Source organism: Hirundo rustica, chromosome 18 (assembly GCF_015227805.2).
Source record: "Hirundo rustica isolate bHirRus1 chromosome 18, bHirRus1.pri.v3, whole genome shotgun sequence".
NCBI lineage: Eukaryota > Metazoa > Chordata > Aves > Passeriformes > Hirundinidae > Hirundo > Hirundo rustica.
In genome coordinates, this window is record NC_053467.1 from 8,721,476 (window position 1) to 8,747,019 (window position 25,544).

At 41.4% G+C, this 25,544-nt stretch overlaps 1 protein-coding gene across 2 annotated transcripts in view; it reads left to right on the forward strand.

Annotated features, from left to right (window-relative positions):
- Positions 1 to 3,939: 3,939 nt before the first annotated feature.
- HELZ (helicase with zinc finger) overlaps positions 3,940 to 25,544 on the forward strand; it is an 84,652-nt gene continuing 63,047 nt past the window's right edge. For both annotated transcript variants that reach the window (XM_040081386.2, XM_040081387.2), the window contains exons 1-3: positions 3,940 to 4,055; positions 21,023 to 21,250; positions 22,989 to 23,025. In XM_040081386.2, coding sequence (XP_039937320.1) covers positions 21,041 to 21,250; positions 22,989 to 23,025 — 247 coding nt within the window. In that variant the 5' untranslated portion in view covers positions 3,940 to 4,055; positions 21,023 to 21,040. The remainder of the gene's footprint in view (positions 4,056 to 21,022; positions 21,251 to 22,988; positions 23,026 to 25,544) is intronic.

Here is a 25,544-nt window from a genome sequence, read left to right on the forward strand (position 1 = left end):
CTGGGATGTCGGGCTGCAGGGTCAGGGAGGCAATTCCCTGCTGAATGCATTCTGCTATGTCCTTATTACTCTTACATGTTAATTGTAATGGGTTTTCCTGCGTTCTGGTTAGACAACATGAGTGGAGTTGATTGAAAATGGATTTTTCTGTATTCACAAAATACCAGTTCCCAGAAATGGGGGTGAACTTGAGCGTGGAATGGAAATTGATTTTCTGAATTTCCTGTGAAAGCAGAAGAGAAAGAAAAAAGTAGCAGTATAAGTTTCAAATAATTAGAATGATTTTGTTTTGAAAATGTAGAAACCCAGCTGCAGTTTGATTCCAAGTGTGCAGCTCATGGGTGAGCCAGGACTCCAGGGCTTTTTGGCTTCGGAGTCTCCTTTAGGCCTGAAGCAAGTGAGGGTTTGAGAGTTCCCAACTCTGCCAGGATCTGTGCCACACCTTTCAGCGCTCTGCTCAGATCTCTGCTTCATGGCAGGGAGCCTAGCAGCCCCGAGTGGCCCCAGGTTTTCAAACCCCTGGCTTTTGGCAAGGAACCTGGATTCTCCAAGGACCAGGGCATGGCTCCTAGCTTCACAGAATAGGGGAAGCCCTGTAAGCCAGCATCATTTCCAGAATCCTGGCTGAAGAGGAGGGGACAGGATGTGTTAGGGCTTCTGTACAGGGATTCCTTGCACACGTGGTCCCTGGCAGGCTGGCCTTTCTAAACATCCAGTAAGAAATTGCTATTTTCAGATTTGAAAGATTTCAAGATCCTAAAAAATGTACAAGTGGAATTGAGTTTGATATAGCTGCATTAATTGGAGGGGTTTTAAAACTTTTACCATTATATTGACTCCCTAAAACTATCACTGTTAGGCTTTTGAGGATCTGAACCCTGTTAAATCTCATGATGCTGAGTGGGAATTCCTTGTCTTTGTTACTCTTTCATGCTTCCCCATTATGCCTTTGCTATTTCTTACATTTCCAACATCCACTGTTGCTTTTCTTCTCCCCCAGACTCTGTCACCCTCTGCTCCTGGTCTCTTTGGGCAGAAGTCTAGCACTGCAAGCTCTCCTCTTGCCATGAAACCCCATTGGATTCCACGAATTTAGGAAGTTTGGACAATTCTGGAAACGCAAGGCAGTAGTCAGCATGTAACAACACATCTAATTCTGAGCCTCACCCAGTGCTCAGTGACAGCCTGGCTTGTCAGCTCAGCCTGGGGGGTTGCGAATGATGTGTTGGAGAGCAGAGGTTGGAAGGCAAAATTGCAGCTTCCACTGGGGTAATGCACATCAAGGAAGGAGAAGCCTCGTATAGATAGATATTGAGTTCCTCTCACAGTAGTAAGAATATAGTAATCTTGTAAGAGATAATATATAATCTTATTTTGTTGAATTATCCTTTAATACTGTATTGAAACATGTCAGTGAAAGCTACAAGAAGTCTCTTTCTTCCCCGGTAATCTGTAACCAATTCCTGGCCATTCTCTCCTGTGATGTTACCACGTAAGTGGCTCTGAAATCAAATTTAATTTTTTTAGGCCCTTGGGATTTGGGATCTCATCCCTTAAGCTAGTTGCTATGATTCTCACTTTGAGCAGAATTTCCAAGGTTAATGAGCCCTTAGAGCCCCATTTGTTTTGGAGCAACAGTCTTCATCTTTCTATCTTGTAACAAGGACATTGAAAGAACTTGGAGGGAACAGCACACGGACACAGGAGAGTTGTTCCAGGCTTGCAGGCTTTGCTTGAACAGGGCAGTGCTTGGCAGCCTCCCCCATCCCAGAGCTGCTGGCTCTCTGTCCAGCCTTTGGCATCTCCTCTGAGGGTTTATGCAATACACTTACCAGTCCACAAAATAGACTGAAACCTCCTTCATATGGAAGCTAAAAGGGTTAAAGTACCAAGATCATTAAAAGCAGTGGGTACAAGGGTCCACCTCCATGTTGTGTTTTACACATTGGGATTCCCTTGCTCCCATGTTCCTCCCCAGCTCCTTTCTGGGCTGTTCCTACAGGGCAGGGTTGCCACCTTTTCACAGCAGCCTGTGCCTCTTGGTACAGCCAACCTGGAACTTTAAATCAGAGAGACCGTGATAACAGTGGGGTCCATCACTGAACAGATCCTCCAATAACTCAGTCACTGCCACACAATTATTTTCTTAGCACATTATAAAAAAAACAGAACAAATGGACTCAAAAAAGGGTTATGTGAAAAATAAACCCAACTAAATTTGTCTTCTCCAAATTGAACTTCAGAGGATATATGTGTTTATATCTAAAAATATGCATACATTGGTAATTCCACTGCTTTTTCTAATTATCATTTAGTTTGAAGAAAACCTTTTCATTTTCTAACAGAAAAAAATGACCAATAAGATAAAGCTCACTAGGAATCAAAGCCAACCAGCCTCAAAAGTAAAAGGACTAACTCTGAATGACATAAAGCTAGTAGGATCCTAAACGTGCTTTCAGCCTTGATCCTTGTTCCTTGCACGGTGCCCATGGAAAACACAAGTCACAGCACTAGGAAAGGTGTCAGCCTGGCAGCAGGGACAGCAGAGATGGCCTGTGGCAAGTTCCACAGGAGGGTTTTATCCTGAAATTGCATCTCCTGGGTTGAAGCTGGGACCACCCACACTCCCCTCTGCGACAGCACAACTGCACTCCCAACTACTTATGAAGCTGAATTTAAAAGCAGACTGATTTAAGACTGGGGTGGCAAATGCAAAGGATTTATTTAGATTTATTTCCTCCTGTATTTACATTGTTGCAAGGAGCTCTCTCTTTATAAATGCATTACTGATGAATATTGAAAGCCTTCTTGGGCACAAGTAGTTTCTTGCAGTGGCAATGCATCAGAGGCTTCGCTGGTGGTTATTCTTCAAAGAGTTACAAGGCATTAGACGTAAATGTAAATACTTTTTACAGGAAGATCCAATACTAAAATGATCTGAATCTTATTTCAATTAAAGGGGAAGGAAAAGTTTTTAAAAAACACCAGCATCTTGTTTTGGTGATAAACTTTCCTAACATCCTGAAGTAAGGTGCTTTTCCCCAATTTCTTGTCCACTTTGCCCTAAAGCACAACAGTGCACAGGGCACCCATCCACGGCAGCTAAGCCGGTAACGCCTTGAAAAAGCCAGTTTGCAAAACAGCGTAGGTATTAAGAACTGATTGCCAAAGAGTCTGAAAACACAGCTAACAGGGAAGATTACTCCATGAAAATAAAACTGTTATGCAAAGCAGTTTCTGGGATTCGTGAGCAGCCAGCAACGCGTTAGCAGCAGTCCTTCAGCACGGACAGATGGGTTTGGAAAACACGGTGTGACAGCGTGAGCAGCTCCAGCACCTGCGGCAGCCTCGGCACCCGCACCCGCCTCCCCCAAGTGTCTTTGAGGGAAGGAACTTTAAAAAGCCACAGGAAAATAATTAAAAACAAAAACCCCAAACCAACCAAACCAAAAAAAAAAAAAAAAAAAAAAAAAAAAAAAAAAAAAAAATCCAACTCACAAAGTAGAAAAACCTTGAGAAAAAGTAATTTCCAAGCTTTTGTTCAGGGGTGGGCTCCGTGGCCGGCTCTAGTCGGCCCTCCCAGCTGCCGGTACCGGCCCCGCCAGCGACCCTCGGGCTCCGCAGCTGCGCTCCGAGCCCAGGGAAGGGGAGGGGAAAAAAAAATAAAGAAAACGCGGAACCCCGCCCGAAGTTGCCGGTTTCTAGCGCGGGCGGCGCGGAGGTGACCTCGGACGCCGTTCCGTGAGGGGACCCCCGGCTGCGCTTCAGTGGCCGCCGGGCTGAGGGGACAGCGGGTCCCGGCCCCCATCCTCATCCCTACCCCTATGCCGGACCGCGACCCTGTCCCCATCGCCGTCCCGGCCCTAGCCCCACCCGGACCCCATTCCTGTCCCCGTCCCAATCCCCACGCCGCCGCCGTTCCTATTCCCGTCCCCGTCCCGTCCCCTCACACCGCCGCCCTCCGCCTTCCGGGCCGCGGGGAGGGCCGGCCTTTCCCACAATGCTTTGTGGGACGTTGACAAGTGGATCCAAGATGGCGTAGAAAGTAATGACAGGTAAGTCGGGACTTCCCCGTCCGCCCCCGCGGGCACCGAGCGCGGCCCGCACCGGCCGCCCGCGGCCCCGCCGCGCCCTCGGGGGACCCGCGGGGCTCCGCGGCCGGAGGGGCGGGCGGTGCGGGCCGCGGGGGCCGCGCGGTGCCGGCGGGAGCGGGCCCTGTGTCCGCGGAGGGCCTGCGGCGGCCGCCGCTCGCGGGGTGTTTACGGGGCGCTCGGCCGGACCCCGGCGCCGCCGCGCTCCCCGGGGCCCGCGGGCGGGCGGAGCGGCCCCGCGCCCGGCCGGGCCCGGAGAGCGGGCCGGAGAGCCGGGGATGCCTCGCGCGAGCACGGGGGGGATGCAGGGGGGGTGGGAGGCAGCTTTGTTTTTGTACCGGGCGGGGCGGGAGGGGACGGGAGAGACGGCCGGGAAAAAAAAAACAACGGTGAAATAGAAGTGAAAGAAACGGGGTAGGTAGGGTTTGCGGAGGGATGGAAAAATAAATTGGTGGAATTTAACAGCTGTTGTAAAATTACCCCCTCGGAGCGGTTGAAGGGTGGGCAGATGAGCTTATGTTTTTGTTTTCTGCAGGAGGCTTTGGCAGGGAGAGTGGAGTGAAGTTGGGAGGTTTAACACAGGTCCCGAGAGCAGCTTTTATACCCTGGATCAGCCCTGAAACTGAAAACAGGAGAGTTTCCACTGCGCGTTGTAACACGGCCCTTCCAGCAGACACTTACACGTATATTTTTAGGGCAAATCCCCAGGCAGGAGAAGGATCTGTGTTACCCCTCCTGCGGTGGGACACGTCCTTTTGTTAATTTCCAAAGGAGTGCGGTTGTTTTGGCTTCAGCGCTTTGTTAGGTAATTGTTTGATTAGAGTAACGTGATTAAACATATCATTGATGGAAATTAAGAAACGACTGCGGGGAAACAGTTGCAAGGCTGCTTCCCAGATAATGACAAAATGAGTAAGAGTTAACAAGTTAATAGGATTTTTGCAATATCAAAGGTACAGCAAGCTTGAGAGGAAGTTTTAAAATAACACATTTCACTTTTCATTGGAAAAATAGAAGAGTTCGGTTGTGAGACAGAAAAATACCCTGAACAGGGATATTTCCCCATTGACAGATTGAGTGTATCACCATAGCTGGTCCTGTTGGGATGGTTTGGATTATTGACATTGTCTAATGTTGTTCTTCATAATTAGTGTAATTGAAGCAAGGCAAAGGATAAAATACACCACCTTCCATTCTTTATATAAGAAAATACCTGTTCCTTTATAAAAAAATAAAAAATAAGCAAGTGATACTGGGCAAGTTTGCATTATTTTCCAAGACTGGTTGGTAGAACAGGGAAGCTTTAAAATAATGTGTTAAATTCGGTTATTTCAGTACTTTTGAGCCATAGCAGATTGTGAATGAAAACTCCCATTAATTTTTTTTTTTTTTCTTTTAATGGCAAAGCTTTTGTGATGGGGACAGTCTGGGAGTGCTAGGCAGGGCTGTAGGGAGGAGCTGGTTTTGAACATTCAGTTCAAACTTAGAGGAGGGGAAAGTGGACGAGGGGCCACCACATTCCCTCCACCTCCTTGGGGTGCAAACCCAGGGAATCAGACTTTGGTAGGCTTGGCTTTTACACTGCAGAAACTGTGAGTGGCAGAAGCTGAGTTAAGCTTTTTTTTTTTTGTTGAACTTTAATTAGCAGAGCAGTTTTTCTTTATTGGTAAGTGAAGGAACATTTTATGTGTTATTACTGATAAATTGAGTTCTCTTTGTAATTTGTTCTGAAAGTAGGGATTACTTCTTTATTTGTCGTAGCTGAAATGACATTTCCTTTATCGCTGTTCACCTCTGCGATTTTTTTTGACTTATGAAATGTACAGTGTGTATTTTCCCTCTTCTAATTCATAAAGGCATTGTGCCTATTTAGGTGAGCCAGATGAATTTTTCTGTGGTAGAGGCTTGTAAAAGTCATGGCTTAAAGACTCAGAAGGTTGTAGTAGCTGATTTTGTTGGGGTTTTTTGTCTGTTTTGGGATTTTTTTTTGGTCTGTTTGTTTGTTTGCTTCTCTGGGGACTTGTTTTTACCTCTTCCCATCAAACTAAAACTTAGAGGGAGATCTGGAAGTAGCATCTTACTCTAATTTGTCCTGGTTCTGCTTCTTCATGTGTCATGGAGGATCCTTTTCTTTTGTGAAATCTCATTGGTTTCAGAGAAATTCCTCCTGGGCTTTGGGGTCAGTGTGAGTAGATCTGGTTGTAGAAAGGCTGTGGTTTGGAGAGAACTCCTGCTCAAAGGCTGGATTCGTAGAGGAATTCTCATCTCAAAAAATGTGAGTCAGAGTGTCTGGAAAGCTTGAAGAGGGGATATTCCCAGGTGGGCAAGGTACAGGTCTGGCACTTGAGAGATGTGGAGAGCCTGATGCAAATCACTTCACCTGTTTGTGCTTCCTTTTGAAAGAATTTAAAATAGGGATAGTGAATCCCTTTTGAGTCCTGATGCCTGTGGATGAAAGAACCCATATAGGAGTTGGGCAGTAACATTAATGATGTTTTCCAGCTCTGTTAATTTAATAGTCCAATGAAATATTTTCTCCATTGTTGAAAATTATTTTTGTTAGCCAAATCCCCTTTGCATTTATAGCTGGATATTCTTTCTGACTTTCAGTGTGTTGGTTTGTTTTTCTTTTTATTTGTTATTTACTACCATCTTTTATTTGCTACTGAACATTATTCTTGGTGTTTTCATTTTAGTAATGGCAGAAACAGTTGCTTTAGCAATTCAGCAATAAAGCCCTTGAATCTCTCACCTCAGTGGCATCCCCTCCTGAGGTCAGTGGGAACCTCACAGGTCTGGTAGCAGGAGTGAAATCTAAATTCAAGAAGTCTCTGGAATGAATTTAAATCCATCGCCTGTGTACAGCCTGAGTAACTAGGGAAAAGCTGTGGGAGCTGGCTTGGAGCAGGAGAAGGAAGGATGGTGGGACACTGCTCGAGCTTGGGGATGGAGTGATTGGACAGCTGGAATTCCCCTGCCTGGGGGATCAGTAGGCCAAGAATCCCAGCGAGCCTCAGTCCCTCCTGACGTTTCTCCTGGCAGCGCTGAAGCTTTCTTCCTGGAAGGAAGCAGATCCCCAGTGTTCCTCTCTGTGCCGTGCTGCCAGTGGCTCATCATGGGGGGGGAAAGTCCAAATTTTGTAATCCCAGGCCTCCCTCCTGCTCGTATTGCAGCTGTTGAATCCTTTCTCACTTCTTTTCGCTGAGGTGCTCTGACAAAATCTCATTTTCTCTATATGGTACATGTATTTTTCTCCTCCATAAATGGAAGGATTATGAGTTAGATTTTCAGAACAAACAAGACCTTCCTTTTTCATTCTTGTTTATCTTGCTATCTGTTCCGTGGCCTTTGGCAGCAAGGCAGCACTTGTGTTTATATGTATCAATGACATATATTTAAAGACATGGTACTTCATATGCTGGATTTCTTCCTTCCCTTAGTGCAGACTTCTATGATTGCCATTCTTTTCCAACAAGGAAGAGAGAATGTTTTAAAAGGGACTGGTTTTTCAAAAGTTTCCACGTAGCATTGTTATGGAATTAAAAAAAAGAAAAATCTGAATGAGTGCTTGGTCTTTTGGAGATACTGACTGGGAAAATAAACATCTGTTTTCCCAAAATGTTTTCTGGTGGGAGAAAATAACTAAACTTCATAGAGAGGGAAATTAGGAGTCTGCAAGGTCAGAGGCTGCTCCACAGGAACAGGCCAGGTTCTGGGGATTTCATTATGGTGACACTGATATGTGACTCAGGTTCCTTATTCCAAAGGAGTCTTGCTTACTGAGCTTTTCTCTTCACACGAATGTTTACAGCGTGAGCCTTCCAACAGAAGCAATCACTTATGTCTGAGAAACACAGAAAAGTGAATATTACTGTAGGAAAAGAAGGGATTGGGAATTTAAGCAGGGAGATTGTAATTACCCGTGGGTGAGAATTTGTTTTTCTGGTGCATTTCTATTGCACTGCCAGTTGAAGTTAAGGGATACTTAATGGGGCTATAACGTAATACCCAAATATTCCTCTGTAATTTTATATGCAAATTCTTTGTTGTAAATTAGAAATGGACTGGTTATTTATCCAGTCTTTTCTCAGAGTCCTCCATAATACCAAATTACAGCCTTCTTACAGGAAAGCCAGATAAGAAATGATAGATTTCAATCCTTTATCCTCCTTAAATGGTTCCATTTTGTGACTACAAAGTTTGAGTGGTGACTGGCCTATCCTACTTCCAAACGAGTACAAACTAGCAGATTTTCTGAGTGGAATGGAATCCTTGTTGGATGTTAGAAGGCTTGAATTGTAGCAGGAAGGTAATTTAGAATTAATAGCTCTGAACTACACAGGTTTTCCAAGAAGCAGTGGATACACAGCACTGCTGAGCTGGTGGCAAGAAGTTTTGTGGGTGATGTTATGTAGAGATATGTTTTGGAGATGTGACTGGGAGCTGTTTTGGCATTTGTTGCTCTTAGTCCTGGGAAATATCACTTGCATGAGGAATGATGTGTCTGAGGTGAATGCGTTGAATCTTTGGCTTATGTGTGGTTTGGGGAAATAAGTTTCATGCTCCTGTTTGTAAGCAGTAGCAAGGCTAGTGATTCTTGGAGCTGTAATGATGAAATATTGGAAGAAAAATAACAGTAGGTTTGTGCTTGGTATGAAATTTTGAATATTGCAGCGGCAGGAAGTGAAGGATGGAAATGTGAGCGCTGTGTGGACTCGTCTGAGCTGGTTTTATGGTAGTTAGGGTAAGTGTTACTTAGAAATGATCTTTCAGTCTGTGAATTTCACGGTCTGGGTTTTTTCCCCCCATAGTTATATATAGCAAAAATACTGTATTCATCAAAACACTAAAAATTACGGTGCTTAAATATGCTTAAAAGGTCTTTCATAGCCCTTCAGACCCCACTGGCAAGAGGGAAATCTGTAACATGAGCTGTTTTTGAGAATCTTGGTTGTTAGTAATGCGGCACAAGTGTTTAATTTGCTGGAAAATGTTTAGTGGTTCAGCAAACCAAGAAGGTAACAAATCTTTGTGGACATCATAAATGGAGAATGCCACAAATGAAAAGCCTAGTGGGTTTGGCAGCATGTAAAATAACACTTCTCCCCTCTGTATCTTTTCACTTAATGTAAGGTAATCTCTATTTTGTTTAAGTGAAAATTTCATTTTATCCTGGGGTGTTTTTGGGACGACGGGGATGGACAGTTGGCCTCTGTTCCCAAGTAATGTTCCTTCATGGGTCTCAACTAAATTCCTCCTCAGCTGGGATTCCCAAACAGTGTTGGACCAGCCAGGATAGCTGCCTTGCATCTACTCCTCTGCTATCTTGAGAGCCAGAATTTGTTGGATTTCTCTCATTATCTACATGGGGAGGTCATTAAGGGGAAAGTTTTTTGCATACTTTGGGATCTGTGCTAACACAGTGCTGTGGGTCTTTTATTCCAGTGATGTTTTTGATTATAGCTGTTTGTGCGAATGGTTTTGAGGTAGCTCTGCTCTGGCCGTATCTTGAGACACTCACACGTTTGGAATGGTGCAGGACATTTGTTTTGTCGTTTGAACTGACTGATATTACTTGGCTGTAGCTTTGTTTATATTTGTTTGGCTGGGCTAGACGCCGCTCCTCTGCTTCCCAAGTTTTGTCAGGATTCCGCCGTTAACCACAGCAGGATCGTTGCTCATTCCTGCTGATGCAGTTCTTTGAGTGGGGTTTCAAATACGTGACTGAATCACTAATGTTCATTTCAAAAGGCATGAGGAGGGCGAGTTCTATTGGGAAATGTGATCTGGATACACCTTGTGGTGTTGCTCGTAGGGTTTGCTCTGAGGGGAGAACTTGGGAATCTGTATCCTTGAAAGAGACTAAGAATTGAACCTGTTGGTACTACCGTAGTCAGGGATCTGAAGGAACAGGGACTTTATAAAAGCATTATCCATATGCAGAAAAGTTAATGCAATTAAAATACAGAGTTACAAGACAACTCCCCAAACTAGGCTTAGCTATATTATGCTGAACTGTTTGAAGCATGATCATGTAAGAATGAATTTCAAAGGTTATTTACAACAAAGATAGCAGTTTTAGAGGTGGAGGGGTTAGATGCTGCTTTGAACTTTCAAAACTGTGCACAAAAATACCGTGTACAGTTACATAATAGGCATGGTTTGGGGAAAGATGTGTTTGGAGGATCTGTGGGTGGCATGATTGTGTTATTAAATCTGTTACGGTAGGACCCTTTTGTGCTAAGCACTGTGTAAATGCGTAAAAAAAACTTCAGTCACAGTATTATTCACTACTATAATAAATTAAACTTCATTATGAAGCTGCAGCGAAGGCTGAGGTATATTGAAAGAAATTTTTCCTGTTTTGTGCCACAATGTTCTGGCTGATTCCTGTGCTCGGTTTGTGGCCGGTGCAATGCACCTGATATTCAGCATGAAGATTTTTTACAAGCTTTTGCCTTTTGAACAGATTGAAAGAGTGATTCGTATTTTGCATCTCAAGCAGCAAATGAAACTTGGGGCTTTTATTTTTTCCCCATTTATCCACCTGTAAAACTGTGATAGATACCTGTAGCATCTGCACTTGCCCTGGGGATCAAAGCTGTGCTTTTCAGCTAGATCTGCTCCCAGGGGGGTGTTGCCTTGCAGTATCAGGTCATGTCAGGAGTGGAGAAACTTCTTGTGTGAAAGTTTGACATTTGGGGGAAGACTGTTTCAGCATTGCTACAATATCCTGTTAAGAAGAGAAAATGTGGATTGAACTACTGAGCTTTGGAGCTGCTGAGCTGCCGGGGGTGGAGAAGAGTTTGCATGTGGTTTTTGGAATGGGAATGTGCTGTGATAAATAATTTTCTAGTTTAAAAACACTTTTATTTCCGAAATCCAAATACAGCTGTATTAGATGAAGCTGTGAATTGAACATGACACTTAGAGTTAGGAGCTGCTGATTTTGTTTCTGTCTCTGAGACTGATTAAATTGGTGAATCTGGCAAATGAACTATGGTCAAGTGCTCTCTGCAGACAGTGCTGCATGAGTGGCAGGTTCAGTGAGCACTGGAAAACCTTGTGATGTGTTTTTGCATTTAAACTTCTGAAATATACTTGTAAACTTAGTGATAGGTGCCCTGTGTTGAAATGATGCTTGGGAATCTCTGACTCCCCTTGGCATTCCTTGGGAGCCCAGTTTGGCACTTGGCATTTTGAAAATGATGTGACACATGTTTAGTCACATCGGCACAGATGTGACTGTATCATAGAGCAGACATTTCTCAGGGAGGACTTCTGGCACTGCCTCATGACTCAGTGGAGAATAATACTGGGAATTTCAGGACTGGGTAGGTCCTTAAGATGAGTAGTGTTCATTTTTTGGTCAAAATTGTTACTAAACACTAGTGCAAAGACAGGAACAAGGCCGTGTTCCTTTACTCAAGTGTTGAGGAGAGAGGTTCTGACAAAAGTAAGGCATGGTTTGGAAAGCTGGGGATGATGATGTTTAAACCAGCTTTTTAGAATATGGGTATTGTTCAGTCCTGCAGGTTAGGGCTGCTCCGTGGAGAGCTGGCTGGTCGTGCAGTGCTGATTCTTCCCTTTGTTTTTCTCTGGCAAATTTCATTAAGAGAAGCAAAGATTAAATTACTTTTCTGAAGCATTTTTTTAAAGTAAGTAATTGGTGATGTTGTTATGGGGGTAAGATGGTAACCATGGGACAATATTTCAGTTAAAATGCCCTCATCTTGGGTAAGTGTGAGAAAGTCTATTCTCAAAAATTTGTGTGAACATAGAGGTATATGGAGTACAAATTCCTGTTAACCAGTTATTATGAAAGATTGTTTACGTAAAGATTTTCTATGAAGGAGCCAAAAACTTTAGGTGGGGCAGAAGCACCACCTATTATTATGTTACCTGATGCTTACTATGACATATTCCTCATTTCACTTGGTTATTGCTTGCCAGATTTTAATTATTTGGGTTGAAATTTCCCATGGTAGGTGTCTTTCACAGTCTAACTTTTTGGGTGCTGTCAAGGAGAGAAAGGCTCTGCCAACATGATTCCACCTTTTCTAGAAATGGGGCGAAATATTTTCTTGTGTTCGTGATAAATTAGAAAAGAATTTATCTAATGCCCTATAGTGCTGCTTTGTGAAAAGTTGAGATGTGTTATTGTATAATGTTTCTGCCAAGGATGTACTTGTAATCAACCTTGTGAAAATTTTCTCAGCGTTGGTCAAATCAGCATTAAGTACAAATGTAAAAGATAATCCCTGCGGTGAATATGCTTCAGCCTCAGCTAAACAGGATTTCTCTGTCATTTGAAGGCTGGGGCTCCTGCATTCCTCCCTGGTGTGATTTTGGGTAAAAATGAGAGCACAGAAAATTCCCTTTCTGTTCTCCTGATACCAGGTTCCTCGTTCCTCCCAGCTTTACCTTCCTGCAGCACAGAGGAAGCAGCGACTGGATTTAAACAGAAGGTGCAAAATGCAGATTTTTGCAGAATTACGTTCAATAAATGGAGAGATGGGGGTGGTTGAATGAGGAGAAAGTGGTTGAAAAATATTAGTATTTGAAAGAAATGGAAGGAAGGCTGTGCAGTGTGGGTACATATGCTTTATTTTATAATACTAATACAGTTGTTTGTTGGAATACAGTTTAGCTATCTGCATAAATTAGAAAGTGTTTCTGAAATGGAGTAGGGAATAGCAGAAAAGGAGAAGGCAAATCCTACTTAAGCCCCATCATTGCTACACTTCGTTTTCTGTATTTGTAATGAATTTTCCCATGTTGTGATGTAGAGAAATGCTGGATACTCCTAAGTCACTCTGCAGACACCAGGTACTCTGCCTTGGTCAAAAGGGCTGTACAGTACAGGCAGAGCATAATGGGGAAAAATCACCTCTACATCTCTTAATGTGAATTTAAGAAGTTTATAGAAACTTCTGCCTTGTGTGTTCTTATCTTAATTCTCTGTAAAATGGGAATATTGTCAGAATGATAAAGACATTTTCTTAATTCTTGTGAAGTGGTTGGTCGCAGTGTTGTAGGCATTATTGAAAAGTTAATGCAAACATTCAGATGCTGTCTTTTGAATAAGATTTGAGTAGCATGCAGTAAATAAGGCCTCAAGCCCTGTGCTGAAGTGTTTTACTGGATGTCCATTAAGCAGCAGCCTCCCTTCTGCCCACTCATTTCACCAGGTAGCCCTTGGAAAGTGTGCTCTGAGACTAACACAGTTCAAGGCAATATCATAATAGTGCAGGCACACAGGAGGCCAGCATAAGCTTGTACAGATGCTTTTGTCCTCACACAACCTCAGAGTATCGAACTTTACAACCCAGTATTTGTTCTGTGAAGTTAATGAATGCAATATGTGTGTATATATTTGCTTTGTTTAAATAGGAACCTTGTATCTCTTGGCTGTGAATGGCTTTCAGACTGCAGCAGCACATGTCACCTCGATGCAGTGCTTTGGCTTGCCAGGTATTTTGCTTAGTTTCATCAGGACAGGTGATGTTTTCTGACAGCTGTGTGAAAAAGGATCTTTTTAAAGGCAGGATGTGAAGGTATTAGGGATGTGGTGGATGGGGTGGTTGCAAGTGCTGAGGCCAGGAGTTATTTCCAGATTTTGAGCCAAAGATAGCCGGTCTGTCCATGTCTGAGTGTTGCTGCTGCTGGCTGCACAGATTGTCCTTTTGCTGCTGTTTCCAAAAGGAAAATAAAAGAGATTAGTTAAGGCAATAAAGTGTTAATAATCACTTAGTAGTCAGTACTGAAGTCATAACTGGCATGCAAAAAAATGTAACTTGTTACTATCTGTGATGTATGTAAAGTGGTTTAAAGCCTGCAGAGGATCCAGAAGCAGAAGGCATTTGCTCTTAATCTCAGTTGCCTCTGTCGTTACATGAGTGATAAAGCACCCAGGCTCTTGCTCCTTTTTCAGTAAACGTGGTTGTGTTTATTCTATACTTCAAGTTTACAGGATCTGACTCAAAGCCTCATTTACGTGGCCAGAGATCACTTGCTCTCCTCATTTATGGTGCTGTCTCTGATTTTTCAGTGTGGAAGGATAGGCTAAGCATTTAGTGGTCAGGGGCATCATGAACCTCTTCTTTCCCCTTTTTCCCTTCCCCAGACAGGCATATCATGTTCCTGAGAGGCCTTGGAGCAGGATTCTCGTTGCTGTTAGGCTATAGAATAAAACCTTGAAATGCGCCTGCCTCATTCTGTATGCTCCATTTCAGATTTAACATCATTTTTGGAATTGAAAGTAGGGTCATTTTGCCTGGAGTTGTACAACATTAGCCAAAGTAATTCAGTTACTTCAGAAAACTGATTAGATTGTCCTCTCTCAAGGGTGGAGGCTTTTGTATTTGTTCTGTAAGGTGTGCAGTGCATTTCTGAGAACTCCTTAACTGCTCTTACGGACTTCAGCCATAATTGCAATAAATGAGTGCATGAGATCTCTGCTGTTATATTTTTCTTGAAAGAAAGAAAAAAAGCCAAAAGCACCTTTCATATAATTCTTTCTTGCACCCTTTGTGTGAAAGGTGCACCATCCTTTTCCTGTCTGTTATGTTGGCACAGTGCACTGTCGTTATCCACTCTCATTTTATTAAATGATTTTTTAGACTGGGATTATTTATGATGTGTGTATCGTGACACTAGGAAAGTGCATTTTTTTTCCCTGTGTGTCTCTGTAAGTTGTTTCTGGATTTTGTGCAGCTCTATTTTATTCCATACTGGAGGCTTGAGTAAAGGAGGTTTGGGTTTTTATTTAATTTTTTTGACTCAAGGCAAAGATTGGCTTATTTTACCACAATAGGTAAGGAAAATAAATGGATATTTAATTTTATTTTACTGATCTAAAGGTACTTTAGTGGTATTTGGTTATAATACAAAACCAATTGACACATGGAGGTGCAGGCATGCCTTAAGATGGGATCCCAGGAGATGCCAGAGCAACTCTATAATATGATTCAAGAGTGGACAGATGTACTATTCCCTATTTTTGTGTGTGGGCTGACAAATGCAGTTTGTTTACAGAGTTTTGATAGTTGAATTCCAGTGGCCCATGATTTCTAACTGTAATGTTGGCACGTTTACAGTAGCTAACTTTTTTATTGTGTCATATTCAATATATTAATTCAGATTAAACCCTGGATCTTTCCATGCCTCTATAAACGAAAGTATCTTGTCACTTTTTTCTTGATAATTTTGAGTGAGAGGGAAACTATTAATCACAGAGATTGTAGCCATACCAGCTTTGTGAATTCCCAGATATTACTTGGATATATGATGGAAATAACGAATTTTTGATGTGTGAATTGCTTACATCTCAGTTTACCAGTAACAACTTGGAGAAAGGGATGGGATGTGTACTGCTTGGGTCTGTAGTCTAAAAAGTTTGGAAACTCTGCTTTAGTGAAACCTGGAGACTGTTGGATGGATCCTGGAGCAGTTAAACTGATGGATGCAGCCTATGGCATTGACTGTTATGGGCAAGAAAAATAGATAAGACTTTTCTTTCACTGGTGAGTGACACTTTGCTACAGCTCTTGATGGTAAATGGCAGCACGTGGCAGTAATTGATGGGGTAACTGATGTCTTGGTATCAATAAGAGGCTGAGTTATAACTTAACCTTTCCCTGGGTCTGTTATCTGTCTTGTTACACATTTTTCATGAAACCTGCAGCATCTTCAAGACCTTTCAGACTTTTGGGAAATTCAGTTCCAATTGACTTGAAGCTCAGAAGTTACTGAGGAAGGACAGAGCGACCAGCCTCGTAAATAAATCTAGTAGGTCTCTTCTTGCTCTTAAAAGGAATTGCTGGGAAGTTCTGATAAACCAGCTGTCTTTTCTGAGTATTGCCTGAATTTATTACATGTTTAAAACTTCTCTGCAGTATGGTGGCCAGCCTTTCCAGTCTGTGAGATGGGCTGCAAAATCCCAGAGGACTGGGAAACAGAGTGCTTGCATTTCTGTAGAGAGGGGCAGGATGAGTGGAATTCCTGCCCTGCTCTCTCTCGGAGCCTGTGCCAGCTTGACCGCAATAGGCAGTGGAAGGGCAAATCCATCTCCTGCTTTCCTTTCCCGCAGGACAGCGAGCTGCTAGCAGGAGGACACGGCTGAATGGCCTTGGCAAGGAAGATTTGGTGCTTATTTCCCTCAGCAGAACTGTTTGAAGGGTTATGGATTGTAATGGGAGGCAGCTGGAGAGGCTCTTCCCCTGCATGTTCCCCATGGCAATGGGTCTCATTCATTTGCTTCATTCTGCGATTCCCAGGATGTGGCTCTTGAAGTAAATTCAATTGACAGTAAATCCCTACCAGTCTCACTGTAGGACTGCAAGTTGAACATCATTGCTTTAGCATAAATCTTTACAAGAGATGTTAATGTTTGGTTAAAATATGCAAATATTTACTGACTTGTCTACTGTTTGTCAGCTTGGCATGCGAGACCTTGGATCTGATCCTTCTGTCTTGGCAGACATTGGGAATTTTGCCAGTAACATTAATAGGAACAGCATTGTGCCCTCTAATCTGTTTGTTTATGAAGTACAGCGAGAGTTATCTGGCTAGATGCTTTACAGTGAATTGAAAAAGCATCTGTTTGAAAATTTTTGAGGAACTGTCACATGCTTTAACTGATTACCTTAGTGTATGGACCCTTTGATTCCATGAAACACGTCAGAAAGATGAGGAGCATGGAGTACACAGTTATGAGTTAAACTGCTGCGAATCACTGGAATTTTAGTTCATGATGTTCTCTCCTCCTACATCGATTTTAATTTGAAGTTGGACTCATCAGACTGTGGAGTAGTTCTTCAGAGCCTCCTGTGCACCAAGCAGGCGTCGTGTTTACTTGGAAATAAATGACTGTGGATCACGTTGTTTATCACTCTTCCTCCTCAAGCTGTCCCTTCTGCCTTTCCCAGCCCCCTCTGCAGCTCTGGAGGGGAAATCTGCAGCTTTATTTGGAGATTGGATTTTAGTTACTCTTTTCATGTTTGCTTACAAAACCCCTTTGGCAAGAAGGTGGAATACTCATTAGGAATATTGAGCCTGAAAATCATTAGTTGTAAGGGGGAAAAAAAAAAAAGCCACGGTTAGTTGTAAAAGCCACCATGGTTTAAGATACACCAGTTGGAACTAACCAGGTCTTTAAAATAGCATTTTGTGGAGGATCAGCTGAGTGCAACTTGGCTTTCAATGAAATGCAAGTTCAGTAAGTTCTCTTCTACTTAAGGGCAGGAGTTTTTTTGAGGTACCAAGTCTGATGCCAGATTATATATTTACATTAATTTCTTAGGTATGCCCACCTATTTTAGATATGCAACTTTAGATAGTGGGAATATGCCTCTTTACTGGTTATTCAATATTTTGAAGATGTATTAAACTTCACTAGATGATAAATTATTTCCCAGAATTGAATTTAGAACTCTTTTGGCATGTGGTTTTCCAGGTCTCCTTGAGAAAATGAATAATCCTGATGTTTGTTCCATTAAATGTTAGTATTTTAATTTCAGCTTTGCAGGCAGAAGTGAAGCTCATAAGTAATTTGCTGAGTTTTGCTAAGAGCGTTGGGAATATACCACAGACTTTGTGACTTGAGCTTTCAGTTATAATCTGAAATAAATTCTTCTCTTAGAGTGAATGTAGAAATTCCAGTTTTATGCCTGAAATCTTGAAATTAAAGATCTGTAGAACTGAAAATAAATTTCTTTTAACAAGTACCTTTGCTCCTTGGCTGTTAATGATTCCATGAATACTTTAAGTTTGGAAAAGACCTCGAACATTGAGTCCAGCCTTTGACCATGTACCACTGGTGCCAACTAAACTGTATTGTGAAGTGCACTTGTATTTTGAGCACTTCTAGGGCTGGTGATTCCATCACCTCCCTGGATAGCCCATCCCAATGCTTAGCCACTCTTCCAGTGAAGAAATTTTTCCTCATATCCAACCTAAACCTCTCTTGGTGCAGCTTGAGGCCATTTCCACTTGTCCTGTCACTCGTTCCCAGGGAGCGGAGCCCGACTCCCCCCGGCCATAACCTGCTTTCAGACAGTTGTAGGGGTTGAGAAGATCCCCCCTGAGCCTTCTTTTCTCCTGGCTGAACCCCAACAGCTCCCTCAGCTGCTCCTCACACTGCTGCTCCAGCCCCTTCCCCAGCTCTGTTGCCCTCTTTGGGCTTAATGCCCTTCTGGAAAGGAGGAGCCCAGAATTGGACACTGGACTTGAGGTGAGGCACCAGCAGAGAGGAGCAATCATGTTCCTGGTCCTGCTGGCACTTAGGAACTGCTCTGAATGATTTTAAATGCAGGTAAGTCAGGTACTTCAGCAGACTAGATTTTAAGAAATGGTGATTGTAATTCACGTTCACAAGTCTCAGTTGCTGATTTAGGGTACCAAAACTAGGAGAAAAGGTTTCTGAAGTCAGCAGGAAAAGTCAGGTGTCTCCAAGGAACAGTCTAGACCACCTGGGTTGGAGTCTGAAGTAGATGGCACAAATAACTAATAAATGTGCATGTTTGAATCTGCATGTATGACTAGGAGGGGCTGATGTGAAATCTGAGAGCCTGAGTGCATAATTTTCCATATGTTGTCCACATACTGGTTTTGTTTGTTATAATTTGATTTTTCTCTAAACAAATTACACTGCAGTGTAATACACTCCTTATCTATCAGTGTGTCGCGTGCACTGTGATTTTGGTGGATTTTTTACACTCTGAAATATCATTGGTGTGACTCAGTTTAGCCAGTTGTCCAACAGCTTGGTCCTTACTGCTCTTGCTTCCACTTAATTCACAGGATTTTGCTCAGGGTCAGTTATGTCCTCTGAAGTGCTCTGGAGTCTACAAATTGACCAAAGAAATTGTGTGGGCACTGCTGGGTGTGTAAAATCCAGCTTTTGAAACAGCTGAGTTCTGTGTTTCTCCAACCAGCCGGCATAAGGCAGTTGATAAGGAACATCTTTGTCTTTTACGTGGTGCTTCATTGGAGAAGGGCTTTCAAATGTGTCAGCTGTGCTGGCCAGGTCGCTTAGGATGGGATCTGTGTTTAATCAGCTCTTGGGGAATAAACACACAGAAGCTCTGCTCAGCCTTTTGGTCAAAGGAATTTTGGTTATATGTCAGCCAGGAAGTGAGGAAATCAAAAGTACAGCAGAGTTCATGGAGTCCTCTATTTTCAGTCCCTTAGGAGGAAAACAGAATGTACATGAGAAAAACATCAATTAACTGTTGTGTCACTGTGGAAGCAGATCCTAGATTTGTGAAATACACAGTGGCCTGAAACGGTAGTGCAGTGGAAACCAGTGCAGTTTTTAGATGTATCTAGAAAAGATCCTTGCATACACAGCTTAAGAATACCTAACATTTATGTAATTGAAAATATGTGCTTAAGTGATCCAGCAGAATCCTTAATAGAATTACCTCATGAATGAATTTACTCATATGTATGGAAATGCAAAACCTACTTGCCTGTTCCTATTGTTTGAAAATGCCAACTTATTTTTAGCAGAAAAAGAAAGATCTAGATGAACGAGGTAATATTTTGTAAGGCTGTTATTAAGAAAGAGGGACGCCAGGATAACTGCAAAATATTCGTGCTTATGTTCCTTCATTATAGAGAAGATTTTTTTGTTGTATATGAAAAAATTTTATATTAGTGTTGTAAAAGGAAAACTGGTTTAAGTCTTGAAAAATCGATATTCCTTTATGTAATTATTTTGATACTGAATGGAAATTTAAGAATAGAAGGGAACATATAGGACACTATGTTGTACAGTATATGAAAAGGCTTGTTTACATTTCTTCTGAATGTTGGCTTAGGCATGTGTTAATGGGAAAAGTGGGATAATGGATTATTTTTTCATTTGAGGAAAATGCATTTATTTGACTTTAAATTTTGAAGTTACTTTACCTTTGATTGAAAATACTAAGTATAAAGAAAGCTTTTAACAGTGAATTTGTAAAGAGGACTAAAAGTCATTATTTGAGGCAGTTGTAATAGTTGATCTCTAATCACAAATATTGGCAATATGCTGCTTGCTAAAAGCAAAAATGAGAACTCTTAAGATTTTTCCTCTTTCAGTTATCAGAACCCATTTTTGTGAAGTCAGCTTTAATATACAGTGTCTCTAGGGGTGTGTATCATGCATTTAAATATGTCAATTAAGGGAGAATGTGGACGGAGATTATGGAAGTGCTTTGCTCTTCTCTTGGTGGTTCAGATATGGATAACCATTTGTCTTAGTTTATTGGCAGATAATGTCTGTCTGTGGATAGATTTTTTTTAATAACTGTCTCAATCTTCTCCCAAATATTTACTTTAAATTATTGAAGAAGTTCTGCACAAAGGTGCTGGTGTGGCAGGGATATCTTGACTTTCTCAGCCATAAATGTAGCTAAACCAGCAGAAGGAAGAGACAAGGGGTTGGTTTGCTGATGACTCCCTGGTCTTTCCTGTCCTTCCCTGTCCTTGTGCTTCACCCAAAGCATCTCCTCCTCCCGAGTGTAGGTGAGAAGTGCTTGGGAGAGAAGGTGCTGTGGAATACGTGTCTGCAGGCTCAGAGACAGCACTTAGGGGATGAGTTGTGTTCCTTCCAAAGCAAAGGTTGTGTTGCCATTGAAGACCCAAAAGCCTCTGCTTAAATCCATGCTGACTTTAGCATTTGAAACCCCTACTTGCATTCTTAAAATCAGTCGTGGGCTTTAAGTACCTTCTTGAATTAGAATCAAAACAGAGAGCTGGGAGCGATGGAGAAAAGCCTGGGAGGAAATCAGTCAGTGAGAAGCTTGGTTGAGGAAATGTGACTGGCATAGCACGAGGGGGATGTGATACAGCACCTTGAGGTGGGAATGGAAGTTGGTTGGCAAGTTGTCAGTGCCATTCCACAGCTAACCAACGTTTTATCGTCCCCTCTGCCCCCGCTCTAGGATTTCTGTCCCTGAGTCATGGCAGACAGAAGACCAGAGAAGGCATGTGAACAAGCATGTGAATCCCTTAAGCAGCAGGATTATGAAGTGGCAGTGAAGCATTGCACAGAGGCTCTCCTTTCCCTCAGCCAGTACCCCCCAGCTCACCTCCCGGAGCCCTGCCAGGCAGAACTCGACCGCATCAAAATCGAGACTCTTCTGTATAGAATTGCTTCTTTTTTACAACTTGTGAGTGTGACTCTTTATAGTATCTAGTGAACTGGAAAGAAAAGTCAAATATCTTGTATTGTCAAGATTTAAATGCGACTCGGAATTTTTGGCATGTTGCTCTGCCCACAGAATCCCTCTTGCTATAGCATCTGTGAGGCTTCTGTCTTGTAGCTCTCCCTGATCCGTTTACTTTTCAGGATTGGAACCTCTTGGTTTGAGTCTCCATCACAGTTTTCTACACAAACAAGGAAAAAAATACCTTAAACGTTTAAAATATATATTCCAGGAAGGCAAAATAGCTGGGTTTAGGGTACATATGCTGAATTACATACCAAATTACGTTATCTTTTAAGAGCATGAAATTAAAGTTTCCGCAAATAAAAACACTCAAGGAACAAAGTTAAGAAATGCCAGAATCTAGGTGGCTGGTTCATACCTGCTTTAGCTCCATTTGTGTAGGCCTCAAATTAGTCTTTTAATGCTTAATCCCAGCTTTCCAGGGCTGGGCTAGAGCATATCTGGTGAAAGATGTAATTTTAGACTCTGACAAATATTTGATGCAATGGAAAGGTGAAAATGAGCCTTATAAAAGTTTGTAGATGCAAAGTGAGAGGCATAACCCTGAATTACAGGTGACCCCATTGCCAAAGTTGTGTCCTTCCTTTAAAGCATCAGAACTACAGTTTCTTAAAGGAAAGGACATTTCAATGCTTAAGAATAAACCTGCAGCCTGCTTTTTCTTATCTTTCTGAAATGCTATTCCAGATTTATATTTGGCCACTCCAAATCTTCATGTATTGAGTAGGAGCAGTTTCATCCCAGGTGGAAAAAGTTTGGCCAAGTCACAAGACCTTGCTGGGCAACTTTAAGACGAATCTTGCCCATCTAATTAAGGGAGTGTTTTTAAACATTCTTCAAATAAATAGCTGGATTGGACTATTCATTGTGCAAAATGAGAATCGGGAAACCTCTTAAATGAAGACGTGACCTATGTTATGGCTCTTCAGGGGAAGAGATTCACAAACACGTGAGGTTGGTTTTTCTAATAAAAGTTGTGTTCCCACAGACTTGACCTCTCAAAATTATTTCCCTGAGCCAATATGCAGATTGGTGCTTGGATTATTTAATACATTTCTTTGAAAAGCCTCTGAGGCACCTATCTGGATGTGGTATCATTGCAGGGGGTCTGCAGGGACTTTGGAAAAATACTGGAGATTAAAACCTTCCTATTAAAGACTTGAATTATATGGATCCGTAGAGTCTTAAAAGAGGAAAACAATCCAAATTTTCCTTCTTGTTTTACTAAACAAAACAACCTTTAAAATCACTGCTGAAAAGACAGAATAAAATAATGTGCATATCTTAGAATTTCAACAGCTATATTAGTGCAAGATTAAAAAACAGTGTCTTGAAAGTGAAGTTTTATATTTTTTCCTAGGTGTTGTGAGCCACCCACAGACATATAACACACACACCTTTGCCCATTCAGGCTCCTCTTTTAAAATGTCCACGTGCTGAGAATTTGAGAAAAAGTCACCATTTTAAGAATTAACTGAGAATTTGAGAAAAAAGTCAGCATTCTAAGAATTAATTATATTATAACTGACATGTGACTTGTGTTCTTTACATGTTCCACCCAGGAAAAGACAAGGTAATGGTTTCTAAAAAGTTTTAAAAAACTAGTAATTCAAGCATGTAGTTGTTTATTCTAACTGGAATAATGCTATTTTTAAACTTTTCATGTTTTACCTTTCAGAAAAAGTATGGGCAAGCAGATGAAGACTGTAGGCATGGTATGCTTATTTCTTTTTTTCTTACATAGTGTTATGAATTGCAGTCAGTTGTCTGAATTTTTAAAACTGATGCCCAGATTTGTTAGTTTGCTAACAATGTTTTTTTCCTATTTAAAATTATGTATCTGCTTTATAATACTTTTTCTGCTTTTTTTTTTTTCCTCCCCCCTTTTTTTAATTTTTTTTTCTTTTTTCTTTTTTTTTCCTCCTTAAAGAGAGATCTCACTATTTTTCACCTCTTACTCAAGTACCAGGACTCAAATGCATGTCTTTGGCTCAGTGGTGCTATTTGGCTAATAGTTATTTTAGTGCACAAATGTAGGAAGAGTTGATAATGTCAGGATTCTCACAAAGATGAAGACACAAAACCAGGCAGTTGTTCCACCTTTCTTCCCAGGGATGTGGTGGATATTTTGGTTTGCATTTGGGACTTTGTTCAGAGAAAATCAAGATGATGCACATTGGTTAAAGTTTCCAAATGTGCCTGTGTCACGTTGAAGTTAAGCCTTTTGTGTGTCACTGCCTTGTTCAGTTTGGGTATTTTTGAAGGAATTAACTATCTTTCCTAATCCTTTGTTGTTCATCTATAATGCAAATTATTCAGAAGTCACTGAGAGCTCACTGAGTTTGGAGAGTGCTGAAACAGAGTTTATCAGTTAGATTTAGAAAGAAGAAGTGGGTAGATCCCACCTTTTGGTTTTAATTCTTTAACTGCTCCTGAATGTTAAAGGAAAATTTTTTCAGGTCACAGTTTTGTTACGCAGTCCGTGATCTACTCTTCTGACATTCCTGTGCTAACAATGATAATCTAAATTGTTCCTTTCTAGATTTGTAGATTTTATATTGTTTTGTTTTGGGTTTTTTTTAATGTGTTTGTCTTCATTGATAGTCAAGTCATAGTTTGGAGAATTTGTGGGGCTCTGCAGCCTGCTTGTAAAGGTCCATAAAAATTGACTAAAAAATAAATTGCTTTCCATAGGTGTAAGATTAAAGTTTAATACCTTAAAAAAGTCTGATTGTTGTCTAATCAGTACCATTCTTGAAAAAGTCTAAAATTTTTAAAATAATTCTTTCACCTTATTGATGTATGCTCTAGGGGGTGTAATATTCTAACTTCAGAGTTGTCTTTCATGATGGCAAATAAAAGCGAGAGACATTTGGAAAGCTGAATGATGGAGAAAGGAGGTAGGAGGGAGAATGCTGTTTTTAATGAGCAGTGTTCCCATCAGTGAGCTCTGATGGGTTTGTCAGAGGGGACAGGGGTGACTTTCATCCATGGAACTTTTTCTCGGTGTGTGTGTCAGTTATCAGTGTCTCAAAGGAACTGTCGTGGTAACTGCTTGTCATCTCTCACTGGGCAGGCATAGAAGTAGGTGCAATAAGACCCTTGATCTCTAGCTTCTTTTTTGAAATTAAGCAGAAAAAAACAGCCTTTAAACATGTATTAGTTAACAAAGAAACAGCGTCCAGATTAATGTTAATTTACTTCATTCATGCCAGCATATTCTGCAGATATTATTTTCCAGATCTAAAACCGAGGACATTTTTGAAGTTACTAATGCCATATTTATGTATGTATATAAAAATGTTGTGTATGTGTGTTTATATATATATATACACACACCTACCATATTTTTACGACTATATGAATGAATGATTTGGTCGTGGTTCTCCAATGTCTGGTTATCAATTGTAGCCCAGCACCTGACATTTAAAGTATTTGCATTTATGATCCCAGAAGGTCTTAGTTTTGGTTTTATGTTGGAATTATTGTTGGGAAGAAACAACCTCAGCATGGACTACTTGAAACTCACAGGCTTTTTATAATGGGCAAAGCTTTATTCAAGCTGCTGTTCTGCCTTTTTACAAGATTTGACATGTTGCACAGCTATGGTGGTTTTATTTGAACCTGAATGATCAGTGTACTCTGGAATAGCTGGAGAAATACATGTTCTTTATAGTATGCTGCTTGCAGTGTTACAGGGAATGATGATAACTTAAAATCTGTTCAATTATTCCACAAATCTTTCTGAAGAGAGAGTAGTTAATGTGTTGCAACTTTTTATGTTCAGCTGTATGTTTTAGCTGGGTGATACTATGCAGATAGTGATATGAAATATAATAATTGGAGATTTAATCTTTGAGATTAAAATAGCAAACTGTCAGACACGTTAAAGCTATTTTTGGTGCTTCTGCTTCTGATTTAGGAAGTAAGTTCTATTTTTGGCGATGTAGTCTGTACTATCAGAGTGGAGAATTCAGACTGATCTTTGTGGCACTTTATAAAAACGGATTTAATTACCGTTGCAGCTTTAAGAGACGGCTAGTTGCTTTTATTTAAATGTTTTGTGGGACTGTTTATTTGTTGAGTCTTTCATGCAATTTCTGTTAACGAAGTGAACGTCCGTTGAGTGAGGAGTTTTGATTTATTACTCTAAAACGTAATCCTGACGTTGTGGTGAATGTGAAATTCCTCTTAGCGCTAAGAGGGGCTGTTTTCATCTGCACGAGTAGCAGTA